This window comes from Cajanus cajan, chromosome 7 (genome assembly GCF_000230855.2).
Source record: "Cajanus cajan strain Asha chromosome 7, NIPB_CcT2T_4, whole genome shotgun sequence".
NCBI lineage: Eukaryota > Viridiplantae > Streptophyta > Magnoliopsida > Fabales > Fabaceae > Cajanus > Cajanus cajan.
In genome coordinates, this window is record NC_138523.1 from 53,676,966 (window position 1) to 53,690,015 (window position 13,050).

The 13,050-nt window shown below is 34.6% G+C and overlaps 3 protein-coding genes and 1 non-coding gene across 5 annotated transcripts; 2 read left to right on the top strand and 2 right to left on the bottom strand.

Annotated features, from left to right (window-relative positions):
• The first annotated feature begins 461 nt into the window (after window positions 1-461).
• On the top strand, window positions 462-3,569 carry LOC109814270 (RHOMBOID-like protein 2). The gene is made up of 5 exons (XM_020378653.3): window positions 462-861; window positions 2,088-2,251; window positions 2,428-2,591; window positions 2,790-3,040; window positions 3,232-3,569. Exons 1-5 carry the CDS (start codon window positions 578-580, stop codon window positions 3,347-3,349), a joined length of 981 nt encoding a protein of 326 aa, XP_020234242.1. The 5' UTR covers window positions 462-577; the 3' UTR covers window positions 3,350-3,569.
• Window positions 3,570-4,137: 568 nt separating this feature from the next.
• On the bottom strand, window positions 4,138-4,211 carry TRNAV-AAC (transfer RNA valine (anticodon AAC)). Its single transcript has one exon. It is a non-coding gene; the product is annotated as a tRNA-Val (tRNA).
• A 197-nt stretch (window positions 4,212-4,408) lies between these two features.
• Window positions 4,409-5,133, top strand: LOC109812699 (Bifunctional inhibitor/lipid-transfer protein/seed storage 2S albumin superfamily protein). Its single transcript, XM_020376725.3, has 2 exons — window positions 4,409-4,849; window positions 4,957-5,133. The coding sequence occupies exons 1-2, from the start codon at window positions 4,485-4,487 to the stop codon at window positions 4,964-4,966; spliced, it is 375 nt and encodes a 124-aa protein (XP_020232314.1). The 5' UTR covers window positions 4,409-4,484; the 3' UTR covers window positions 4,967-5,133.
• A 2,008-nt stretch (window positions 5,134-7,141) lies between these two features.
• On the bottom strand, window positions 7,142-11,701 carry IQD23 (IQ-domain 23). Of its 2 annotated transcripts, XM_020378642.3 has the most exons (4): window positions 11,188-11,698; window positions 8,878-9,075; window positions 8,465-8,533; window positions 7,142-8,082 (listed from the first exon to the last, which is right to left on the bottom strand). In XM_020378642.3, exons 1-4 carry the CDS (start codon window positions 11,518-11,520, stop codon window positions 7,387-7,389), a joined length of 1,296 nt encoding a protein of 431 aa, XP_020234231.1. In that variant the 5' UTR covers window positions 11,521-11,698; the 3' UTR covers window positions 7,142-7,386. The 2 variants fall into 2 exon arrangements, with proteins under 2 accessions (XP_020234231.1, XP_029126462.1); XM_029270629.2 differs by lacking the exon at window positions 8,878-9,075 and having other exon boundaries at window positions 11,188-11,701.
• Window positions 11,702-13,050: the final 1,349 nt, after the last annotated feature.

Genomic DNA, 13,050 nt, shown 5'->3' on the forward strand with positions numbered 1-13,050 from the left:
GTTAAACTTTATAAACAAAACCCCAGTTTAGAAATTTAAAACCCCAAAGTTTACATTAAATAAAAAATTTACATATTTTGAAAGAATTACATATGTTCTCTCACTCTCTCTCTATATATAAAATTAGGTTGGGTAGAAATATATGAACAGATTGACATTTCAGGTGGAAAAAGAATTAAGATAAAGTGACCCCAGACGGAACCTTGTTGACCGCTAAAAACACAAATCTAGCACAAAACCGAACCTTCCCGGTTCATCCACGAAAACGAAACACCACGTAGGAGGCCACAATCCGCTGGTCCCACCACCAGAACACCCAAACCCTAGCACCAATGAAAACTCGCCACGTCATGAGCGTGTCCTCACGTGCAAAACCGCGTGAGTTTGGTTGTGCATCACTGTGGGGTGTGGCAGTTAGTAAATGAAATGACAGAGTGAAATGGTTCTGTCTGACCTCTGACCCCACCAACTACTAACTTCAAACTCTCTCTCATTCCCCATTTACCAACTCCACCTCTTCCTCTCCTATAAAGCACCGTTACGGAATTAAGTTTCAGACTTTGATTGAAAGGTGGGCATGGCGAGGAGAGATCTCGAGGGTGGCGGTGCTGGAATCAAGAACAATAGAACAGACGAAAACTACTCTGCGCCTCATGTTTACGAAGCTGAGACCCATTGGACATCATGGCTTGTGCCTATGTTTGTAATTGCTAATATTGCTGTTTTCGTTGTAACCATGTACATCAACAATTGTCCTAAGCACAACCTCGGTCTACAAGGTGGCTGCGTAGCCAGGTTCCTTGGAAGGTTCTCCTTTCAGCCTATGCAGGAGAATCCCTTACTTGGTCCTTCCTCTTCAACGTATGACCTCAATCACTTCTTTTTTCTTCAATACCCATCTTCTATTTCATTCTTTTCACTTCCTTTTTTTATTTATTACAAGTTATTCGTTTCTTTTGGGGTGATTTTGGTATTGCTTTTATTGGTGATTCACTTTGGAAGGGAACTTTTTCATGCTTCCTGCCTTCAGTAGAATCTTATTTCGACTTTTTTTTTTTTTTTTTTCGGGGGGGGTTTTGGTTTTAGCCTTTTAGGTGCTGGTGTGGAAAATTTTGCTCAAATTAGTGAATTGGGTGTCTCTTTAAATATGCCTTTCTGGTATTTGAAATTTGTTTGCTTTAACTCTATGAGATGAATTTCATACTTCAAACGACTCTCTCTTCATGGCATGTTTCGATTATTTCCCTTGGAGATATTGGTGAACTCGATGACATCTCATTCTTATTTTTGCAATTAATATCCATACTCCTCTCTTGATTTTTTATCTTAAGACTGATTTTGCTGCTGCGTAAAGTGAAATAAGAGCTATAAGTTATTTAGGGGCAGGATTTTAATTTTAATTTTATTATAAACTGAATTGTCTGTAATGTTTTTTGAGATAAAAAAATTAATTTTCCTTTTGATAATCATTTTATTTTTAAATCTATCTTATCCTTAATATGACCTATTCACATGCAAAATAACAAATTCATGGGATATTTTAAAAGTACTTACGTATTTGGTTTTTTAAGGAATGAATAAGTAATGAAGGAAAGAAAAGAAAGCCGGATAGGGTGAAACGTAAAGGTTCTTTGCGTGGTTAAATGCCTCGAGTGAACTGAGAAAGTTGGGTGCATCTTATGTGATTGACTCTCATTTGACTTGGCTAGGACTATGACATTTGTTGGGTCTTAAAAAATTAACCACCATGAACCACACTATGAAGTTATATTCTTTAAATTTCATGTTTTTATATTATTATATGATATGATATGTCAATGCAAGTTTTTTAAACTAATTTCTGTATCACCCTTTATTAAGGCCAAACAAGTAAATGATCAAGGGTTCTTAATTGGTGTATTGACTTGTACTTTGTTCGTGCTTGAATGTTTTATGAAAGGCTTTAAACTATCGTGGCTGACTTGTTTCATTTGGGCCCATGACTTGGTTATTCTCTTGTAACTTGCAGTTCTTTATTTGCACTATTCATGTAACAGTTTAAATGGTATCCTATTTATTGATTTGAAATGTTGTATTGACTTTTGAAGATTGACCAAGATGGGAGCCCTTCGGTGGGATAATGTTGTGAATCGGCACCAGGGGTGGAGACTTGTCACTTGCATTTGGCTACATGCTGGAATCATTCATTTGCTAGCTAACATGTTGAGCCTCGTCTTCATTGGCATTCGTCTTGAACAGCAATTCGGATTTTGTATGTTTTCCTTCCAAACTAGTATTGTCTTCTTGTGATTACATTAGTGTCATGCACACGGAAACAAAGTTATGTTTATCATTTGCTCGTTAGGAAAATTAATTTAGTTTCTCCTTCAGTGAAGTTTTACTTTATAAAATGGACCTAACATTTTTCATTTGTCAAAATGACGGCAGTGAAGATTGGATTCATATACCTGTTGTCTGGGTTTGGCGGAAGTGTATTGTCATCTCTGTTTATCAGAGACCACATCTCCGTTGGTGCTTCTGGTGCCCTTTTTGGACTTCTTGGCGCAATGCTGTCTGAACTTATCACAAACTGGACTATATATTCCAATAAAGTGAGTGTAGATGATTAGTTAGTCCTCATGTCTAATATATGGCTTTCTGTTTTTTATTATTTCTTCTTCAATGAAAAACACATCTAATCTTGTATACCGTGGCTCGTTGCCATCAATTAATTTCATACCTTTAAAGTAGACTAATGTTTTTATACAGTATGGCAAGAGTTAAGTTTTATTTTTGACTCCTTTTTGCAGGCAATGGCTTTAGTCACCCTTCTAGTGATCATTGTGATCAACCTTGGCATTGGCATTTTACCACACGTAGATAATTTTGCTCACATTGGAGGATTCCTGGTGGGGTTTCTCCTAGGTTTTATTATGCTGCCACGTCCTCAGTTTGGGTGGTTAGAGCAGCGACATCTTCCAGCTGGTGTTCGTTTGAAGTCAAAGTACAAGCCTTACCAATATGTTCTTTGGATTGTGTCTCTCATTCTCTTGATTGCAGGGTTAGTTCCTTCCTTAAACCAGGAATGTCCATATTTTGATAAGGATTTTGCCAAAAGAGATAAAATTAAGTATATTATTTTCATTTGGTACATTAATAGGCTATTTTCCTCTCACTTTGTTATATGAATTTATGTACTTTTCTAGTTTGTTAAAATTCTAAAATCATTGAAATGCATTTATTTAATGGCAGGTTAGCAATTGCATTGGTGATGCTGTTCAGGGGTGAGAAAGGGTATGACCACTGCCATTGGTGTCGCTACCTAACATGTGTACCGACTTCTAAATGGGAATGCAGCGATGACAGCTAAAGAGAAAATGTTTACTTGCAATTTCTTTTCTTATGTGTATAGGCTATAGCAATAGCACTTAGAATCTTTCTTGTTTTTTGTCTCTTTCGTTTTTTCACCTTTAAATAATTGGTTTGCCTTTGTGGATTTATGCTTACTTTTTTTTTTTTTTTTTTTAAACATACATAGTTATGATATATAAAAAAAATTGCTTGTATATGAAGTCATTTTCCGCCTTATATATCCTCTCTGGCTTCCTTCTTGTCCATTTATACTCTAATGTGTATCCATGTAATCAATTTTATTTTCATAAATTCTCAAGTAAGATCTCTGATCAATCATTTGGAAGGAAGACTGGTAGTATTCCTGTTTAATTATTTGATCTTGGTACCACAACCACAAGCATGTTGAAATCAAAATATGGCCAACAATCAATGTCTTTTAAGAAACGATAACTAGAAAAATTTATCCGTAGGTTAGGCTTGAACATCGAAAAGATGATGTGTTTAGAAAGAGACAATTTAGGTAGGAAAGCAATTGGTGAAAACGTATAGGTTGGACCCCTCACCAGAATCACCACTCATTCCTTAAACCGTACCCTTTGGGTTCACCTAATTTGTCTCTCTATAAAAGCTATTTCCCATTCATTACTTACACTGTAAACTTGGGCTCACCCACGACATGGGTCACCCAAAATCTTTCAATTTGGTTCCCCCACTATTTCTGTGTTTCCAAAAAAAGGACTAGTGTGGCCCATTTTATTTTTCTAAGTAAAATATAATTAAAAACTGAAGAAAAAAAAATGAAAATGGCGTCGCCCGGACTCGAACCGGAGACCTTCAGTGTGTTAGACTGACGTGATAACCAACTACACCACGACACCTTTTGATGTTGATTTTTTATTTAATTCATAACATTAAACAAAATGAACATATAATTTAAGATATTAAATGCTTGAATCTAATTTCTGAAATAGTTGCATCATGCACACCTCAGCGTTCATTAAAAATTCATGTGAAACCACAAGCTCCACATTGCACACCAACCGCGCATTTTCGTGGCATATATTATATAGTTTTATAATGTAGTATAGGAGTCCACTTAACTTTGCAAGGAGAAGAGACAAAAGGAAAGGCTTTCTTAGAAGCATATTCTAATGGAACTTTGTAGAATGGGAAGGTACAAGAAGGCTTCAATAATAATTGGGCTTCTAATGTTGCTTTCCTCGGCCCCATTTGTATGTGCATTTATAGAATGCTCCACAATTACTCAATTTTTCTCAGCATGCTCCATCTTCATCACCTATGGCTCCCCAGACCCCATTCCAGGGTCCCCTTGTTGTGATGCCATGTCTGGAGTGAAAAACATTGCTAACTCTGGCGATAACAGGCAATATGTTTGCAGATGCTTAATGGGCCTCATTGACGCTTTCAGCCCAAACGCCACAGCCATAGCTACCTTACCAGGCCTGTGCGGAATCTCTTTGGGCTTCATCATTGCTCCCAATACAGACTGTAGTTTGTAAGTCTCTCCCTCTTACTCTTATGGGCTTGGCTTTAAGTAAATCTAAATGCCAACAGTCCAATTATACTATCAGTCTTTGAAGTGTGTTTCATTTGCTTTTGCAGGGTCACCTAGAAATTATTGTTGAAGAATCTATCAAAAGTTCCAACAAGATTGAATGGACTTTGTAATTTGAGATGCCACATTTTAATTGTACATCAGTGTAATGCATATTACCTAAATAAAAGGATACATGACATTTTAGTTCCATAAAAAATTATCATCAAACAAAGTTTTGTATATACTCTAATGGGGTCATGAGCATCATACATGCAGGTATGAGCTTGAGAATCACACCTCATATTTTTGCTTGGTAGGGGAATTGATTGCACAAATGGACATTATTAATCACGTGACAAGTAGTGTGTGGCACAATGAAGCTCTAAACACACACCACCCATAGCCAATAACAAATCCTCCATCGTGCCAAACGCGGATATTCCATACCTATTTCTCACACAATGCTATGCCCCACCCCTAAAATATTAATATGTCTGGTGGTCGTTGGATCTAAGGTCTCTCCCATCCCATCCTCAAATGCCCCCATTGTGCCTAGGTCAATTAATTAAACTATACATTTCAAAGATTGGACCCATTGCCATGGATATGTCACTCCTTGAGTACTATTTTATGATCCACCTTATTTGACACTGCTCTTTCTCATGCTACAATATGTCCAGGTGAAAGCAATTTAACCAATTCATAATTACCAATGCCTAGAGCCAACACGGATATAACATAAACTTTTCCTCTCTTTTTTACCTTTTCAATTCAGGAGAACTTCGCTAGTAGGAAATAATTTTTGGCATAATGAAGGGCGTCACACGTTATAAAAGCAGTAAAAGAAAAGTGTATTCTAATTTCTAAGTAGGCATTTGATACACAAAAGGAGAAGTAGGGTGTTTTAGTGGGCCAAAACTAGATCATAGAGGGCAAATGAGAAGAAGTACTAATTCCATATTATTCTCATAACCAGATCCATATAATCACTTATTTCAACTGCATGGTCTGCAATGAGCATCCAAGGACACAGTTGCATTTCGTAGCCTCAAGAAAAACAAAAACTAGAACAGAACATGATAAGGGAAAGATCCAAAGAGGTGAGTAACGCTGTCATATATGAATTATTTTGTCCTTTTGTTTCATGTCCGTTTCTGATTAAGTGGACCACCGAAAGGCTAAACTAGAAAGAAAGCTTAGAGCTAATTTCCGTGAATTAACAGTGAATAAATTAAAATGGGAATACCAAGTAAAATCAACAGTCTAGGAGAAACAGATCTTCTTTAAATAATTACCACACAAGATTTTCTTTTTAAACAAAATAATATATATATATATATATATATATATATATATATACTTTTATGCACAATGGGATATTTTAAATATAAAAAAATGAGAATGATCAGGGAAGTTGGTCGCACCTGTGCAAATTAAAGAGAGAAGAAAAAAAATGCTTGTTGTACATCTATATAAAATACATTATCCCACTTTTGAAGTGCAGGACAAAATTGGAATACAAGTTATATAGATTATAAGTTTATTACATGATAAGAAATTTATAATTTGATAGCAAAAAGAAAACCCGTTTTCTGGAATAGACTAGATGAAAGCTTCAAAAAAAGCAAAACCAGCTTATTGGATTTTGACAACATTATAAGCTTTAGCTTTAACCTCTAAGTACAGTGTAAAAAAATAGTGCTTGTTCGTTGTACCAATAAAATCATTTCCTCTGGAATCCTTCGATGCAAAATTTATGATTGAAATTAATTTCAATAAACATTACTACTATCTATAAAGGTTCAAAACCAATTCTGTCAAATTTAACTGCACTCAACTTTAAAAACAGACACTTACAGAGTGTTTGGGTATGCGTTTTTGTAAATGTAACCATAATTTTTCACTTTTCGATGCAAGAATTGAGAAGCAACAAAGTTATTGCTTTAAGTTGAACAGATGTTTACACGATTTAAACGTCAAATCAAACACACCTTTAGTGACTCTACAGTAAATGAATTAATGCATTTATCTGAAAATAGTAACAATACGAATAAAAAATATGTATAGTTTATGAACAAGTGTTATTGAAATATAATGATGGATTTTTTCCCTCCTTCAATTAAAAAAACTGAAGTATTTGTCGTAAACATTATGATGTGCCAACTGCCAAGCAATTGTCCCTAACGAGAAATGATTACTTCGATCCACCACCATTAAATTATTCACATGAAGGGGCTAGTTCCATGTAAGTTACGATTCAAAACATGCACTCCACTAAGCAAACAGTCAAACCAAGTCATGATTTACAAATCCACTCACAGAAAACGTCAACAACGGGAACAATCATGTATGGACTATATGAATTACATGTGAAAAATAATTACATTCTCAACTGCTACCACACACAAGAAACTCAAAAAGAGGAAACATTTTTTTTTTTTTTTTTTTTTTTTTGTGGAAAAAGTGGGACTGTCTTATAACACATGCACTCAATGTCACCTTAAATTGGTGCTCCCAATTTTGTTCACACTGTTTGAGGCAGGTAAGACTTTGTTCCTTAAATCTGAATCATGCTCCACATCACAAAGACCCTGAGCATGCCTCCTAATGGAACCGTATCTGTCAAACTCCACCCTTTGTCTTGGTGCACTTTGTGATCTCACCTTGGCTCGAAAAGATTCAGTGTTAGCCATGTAATTGGGGTGACCCGAGAAGCCACTGAAGTAATCCCACGAACACTCACTCCTGGTAGGGGTAAAGGGTCCTCTCCTTGCACCGCTTCCATTTCTAGAGGTGGCAGAAAATGCTTGTGGACTATTGTCAGCAGTTCTTGAAGTTGCTTCTTCTTTTCCTTTGTGAAACTTCAAAGAGTTTAGACTTTGATTTAGAGCCTTTGATGAACGTTTTGATGGAGACTCAAAGTTGTCATTATTATATTCAGAACTCAAATAATAATGTGCTGTCTGAAAGGAGGCGCTACTACTATGGTGGGACTTGAAGTGAGGCCTCCAAGTATCTACTTCAAGAATCTTGTCACTTTTATCATCATCATGGCGACCATTTCTCAATGAAGCATACTCTCCACTTTGGTTGCACATGTTATCTAGTTCCATCCAACGGTTTAACCAATTTGAGTCAAACCGGGCTCGTTCTGAGTCATGGTTCCTAAAATTGGCATTGGAACTACATCTCTGCAAGTTTTAAAAGAAAAATGCATTTGAAGTAGGAAGAAGAAATGAAACAGAATGGAAAATACAAGATATTGTTAAGCCTTTTACCTGGCAAAACAAAAGGCAAAAAAGGAAAATACAATCAGAAATCATGTTTTGTTGAGATAGTAAGAAGGCAAGAGAAAGAACATCAGTGGAGTTAAGGAAGTAATAGAGTCCTTTTTATAAAAATTATAATAGGATGAGGATCTTTTTTTAGAAAAAAAATATTTAATTTTGAATAATTTATTATTTAACAAATAATTTTCTAAAATTATTACTAATAAATAAAAACTTTTTTGAGCGCGTAACCTCATTGTGGAAGCTGTACTCAATCATGTTTATATGGGGAAGAATCGTGTACCTTAAGTATAGATGATCCATCAAATTTTGTACTGAAGGCACGAGGTGGGTGCTCATATTCTTCAGGGACCTGCAATTAAGTATCAATAAAAAATGAATGAGAGAGGTTAATAGTTGTTGAGTCATTCTTTGCCGAGTAATACTTTTAAATATATAATTCACATTAATCACAATTCATATTCAACCTAAAACATGATATATATTTTGCAATTTGGTATTACGCTGGCTCAGCTTTTACTACACGCTTTTCGGACAAGGTGGAAAGAAATTTCGTAGCAGATAAGGTGGAAAGAAACATGTTTGAATAAATTGACATTGGCATTGCATGTAGGGTTTCTGAACTTGGTACGAAAACGAAAAAGTTAGCAAAGAAAAAGAAATGTGAAATAAGAAAGTGTGTTGCTTAATGCTTACAGGGTAGTTAGAAAGGGAGGAGTTGAAAGAAGGAGTAGTATCTGACAAGTGCGCACGACTTGCACGTGCCTGGGCCTGAAGTCGCACCAATGTTTGCATGCGCCTCAGCATATCTGCACTTTGCTTTCTCACTATGTGGCCCCTAACCAATGCTTGTAATTTCACCAATGCTTTAAGTGCTCTCAATGCCCTCCTTGCCTGCCCAAAAACATTTTTATTTTTTACTAATTTAACAATCCATATCTTCATGACCAATCAAAAATCAATTTCCATAACTTAGGACCTTCTACATAATGAAATAAAATAATATTTATATTACTGACAAGCAAGGAAATCCAAATCTTACAACACTCTTAAGTAAATGAGAAATATCCACAACGGGGGGCTGCTGGACACAATCATTATTAAACACACACCGTCAAAAGCCCTCCTATATGGATCATTTATTTTATCTCATTTTCAACCTATTTTTTTATGTCTTTCCTTTGTGTAAAAGTTATCCTCATGTATAAATTAATGTAAAAATTTGTTGTGTAAAGGTCATTACTCTTTTATTCGTTGAAGCTTCCTATGCTAATGCTACATTTCCCTTTTCACTTGGTTAGCATAACCAGCAGAAAGGCAAAAAGGTAGAAGAGTTTAGCTCATTAGTTCAATGAATATTGTAACCTTCTTCTCTCTCTCTTTCTCTACCTTTGCAAACAAAAGAATGCATTATAGTGGGTTAGTGACCTTTAACTAGAGTAACTTGTTTCACATTAAAGTTAGAATGTGTTTATCTTAAAGTAAAGTGAAGTGAAAAGGCCCTTTTATTCCCACAAAGGAATGGCATTTTCTTTTCCTCTTTTGATTTGGCAAGAAGAAGACTTGATCACAAATACTCCCCTCATACTCGGCCAAAAACAAAATTAGTGGTTACCGACTTGCTGGTCTCTCTCTCTCTCTCTCCTATACATTACATTGAGTAATAGCAACCCCCACCAATGAGTAGTTAAGGCCATGACCTTAGATGTGGTTGATGGGCTGGCACAGGGCCACTAACCTTTGATGTTTTTTGGAACAGGGCCATTTCTTATTTGCCTCCTGCAAAGGTAACTATCATAACTCACCAACTATGTGGGTCCTCTCTTATGCTATTCACACACGTCCCATTTTCCTCTTTTCAATCCCCACAATCACCTCCAATTTCCATACACTCAAATTCCAAAAATGGCACTTGTTATTCAAAGAAGAAAAAAAAACTTAACATTGTTTTTATTAATGAATATAAATTATAACAATAACAACAAAGTTTGAAGTTAGAATCATGTGCATACTATATCAACCTCACCACTAAAACCTAGTTTGTTGTTGCTCGCCTAAAATTTCACCCCTTCATAGACATCTCAAGCGATTAGGGTATTTTCTCCACCTTAGACACAGGAGTCTCTATTTCCCTTCCCATCGTTCTTTTTTGTCAATCAAACTAATAAATTGGAAAAACTAATTGAATAGGGACTAGAGTAGAGAGCAAAATTTTCTAATGGAAATTACATTCTTGCAGTTGAGGGCCAAAGTTCAGGAGATAAGGCAGAATAGAAGGTGCTCAAACACAAATGGCAGAAATGACTCAAAAACAAATTAAATAAAACGGATCACACTAGCACGTGATAAGAAGAGGTAACAACAACTCTAATAAAACAGAAAGAAGAACGATACTTGTAAAGAATTTTTATAATTTAAGAGAAAGGATAAAGCAAAAAATGAATTATAAGATATATTATTATAAGTGTATAATTAGTCAATCGTAAATTTGAATCCGATGACATGATACCCATATAGCAAATTGTCAGCATTCGGCAGCAGTATCCAACTCCAGAGGACAGAGAGAACGAACACTTTCCAGAATCTTACTATAAAAAAATATAAAAAAAAAAAAAAGAGTCTATAATTAAATTATTTAAAATTTAATTCATATAAATTTTGGAAGGAAGCAAAGATGTGGTGGTGTGGTGGTGGAAGGGGACCAACACCTATGTCCACGGAACAGGTTGCTTTCAGTGCCAAAATTAATTTTAAAATAAAATCCCACTGTCGAAAATTCGTAGGAAAAATTTCATTTCAACGAAAGAAATTAAAAAAAAAAAAAAAAAAAAAAAGAGTCAACAAATTTGAAATTACCTGACTCGCTATGACCACGGAAGAATTTTCTTAAACAAAAAGAACAAAATGAATAAAAACGATGGCCACAGGACATCGTCATCAAACATCATAAACTATGAAAATAAAACATTTTTTTTTCTCTTCAGTTTTTAGTATTTATGTACTTACCAAATAACCACGGAACGCAGATTGTATCTTAACGGCGGCGGTCACCTCCGAGCACCGCAGCTGGCTAACACCGGCGGCGGCGGAGGCGCCACTAGTGAGTCTGACAACCTCGGCAGCGGCGTGTGCGGCGGCGAGAGCGGCTTCGGCGACGGCGGCGGTAGCGGCGGCGACGGCGATGGCATGCTTGTTAGCGTCCAAGGGAGAGGAAGAATGAAAGTGGGTGGAGGGAGGGGCTGGGAGTGACTTGCTGTTGACGGTGTGTTTGAAGAAGGGCCATTTTCTCTTAGCGGAGGGTTTTTTGGCGCCACCGAAGAGTCGTCGGAGAAAGCCCATTTGTGAAGTCAAGTCATTGGTGGAGAGAGAATGATGAATGATGATAGAAGAAGAAGATGAACAAGTGTGGATTTTGTAGTTAGAGAGAGTGTCGGAGATTTAGATAATTATTTTCTTTTTCTTTTTCTTTTTCTTTTTTTAACACTTCACTCGCTTTTCTTTTTTTATTTACCGACCAAGTATAAATAATTATTTTCCGTCATTGTTAATGCTCCATATGGTAGTAAAGTATACGAGGATTCGCTGAATGACTATTACCTAAAAAACACTCCTACGTGTATTTACAAAATTGGCCATAATGTAACTGCACCAGCAGTACCACCAAGGGTGTAACTGGTATTTATGAATTTTCTTTCTTCCTGTAACAAAATATATAATAAAAGGGAGAAAAATGACTTTAATTTATATGCATATGAAAACATTTATATTATTAACTAATTCAAATTTAAAATAAATTATTATTAAAATCAAATAAATTTACTGTGTACGATAAATTATAATTATATACACGTTAAGCACGTAATGTTCACACGATGTATATATCGTGGTTGTTTCACATTTATTGAGAATTGTATAATTTATATGTGACGAGTCTTATCTATAACACTATAAAAAGTTTTGATGGAGTTTGATACAAGACTTTTACCAAAAAGTATTAAAAGCATTTATTGTCCGTTTCATTTTGTCATTCATGACTATTTAAGTTTTTCTAATTTTTCTGCAATTAATATGACTGAAGATTTTGACTTTAAGTAAAGGGGAGCTTAGTATATCAGTAGTTTAATAGTACTTTTTTTTTTCTTTCAAAAATCTAGTCATCAACTATGTTTTAACATTTTTAATCCGTGTAATTTGGTTGAAAAGGGAACTTTAAGTAGTTAAGAGCAAGAGAGAAGATTATATTACATCTTATCGGTAACAATAGAATATTTTTTGTTTAACATTATATACATTATCTTTATATTTCTTTGAGATTGAACAATAATTTATATTTTCTAATTATTTATCAATTACTAGTTTTAAGCAAATGGGTGAGGAATATTTTTAAAATATAAAATTTCTGTATTCATTATTTGGTGAATTGATTGTTAAAAACTCTAGTCAACAAAAATTTTATATTATTTTATATTTTCTATTACCATGTGTTTGTTTTAAGGATTAAAAATCCATTTATGATAATTTGAGTTAGTGGAATTCCTATAATTATTACGACTTTTAAAAAAATATTTGAGTATTATTTATTTCCAATAAAGTAAATATATTATGATTTAAGTTACTTCTATTCTCATGACGAGAGGAGTGAAAATAATTTTCATAGAAAATGTGAAAATTTATTTTCTAATTCAATTATAATTTTCATTCCAACTATTTTTATTTTAATCATTTTAAATTTTTAAATATTTATAAAAATATTTAAATCTAGTCAAATTTATTTTTAAATATTATTAGAAATAAAATTTCGTGTTATAATATTTTCGAGAATATGATTTCTAAAAACATAATATCTTTCGTGTTGTATTTCCAAAAACA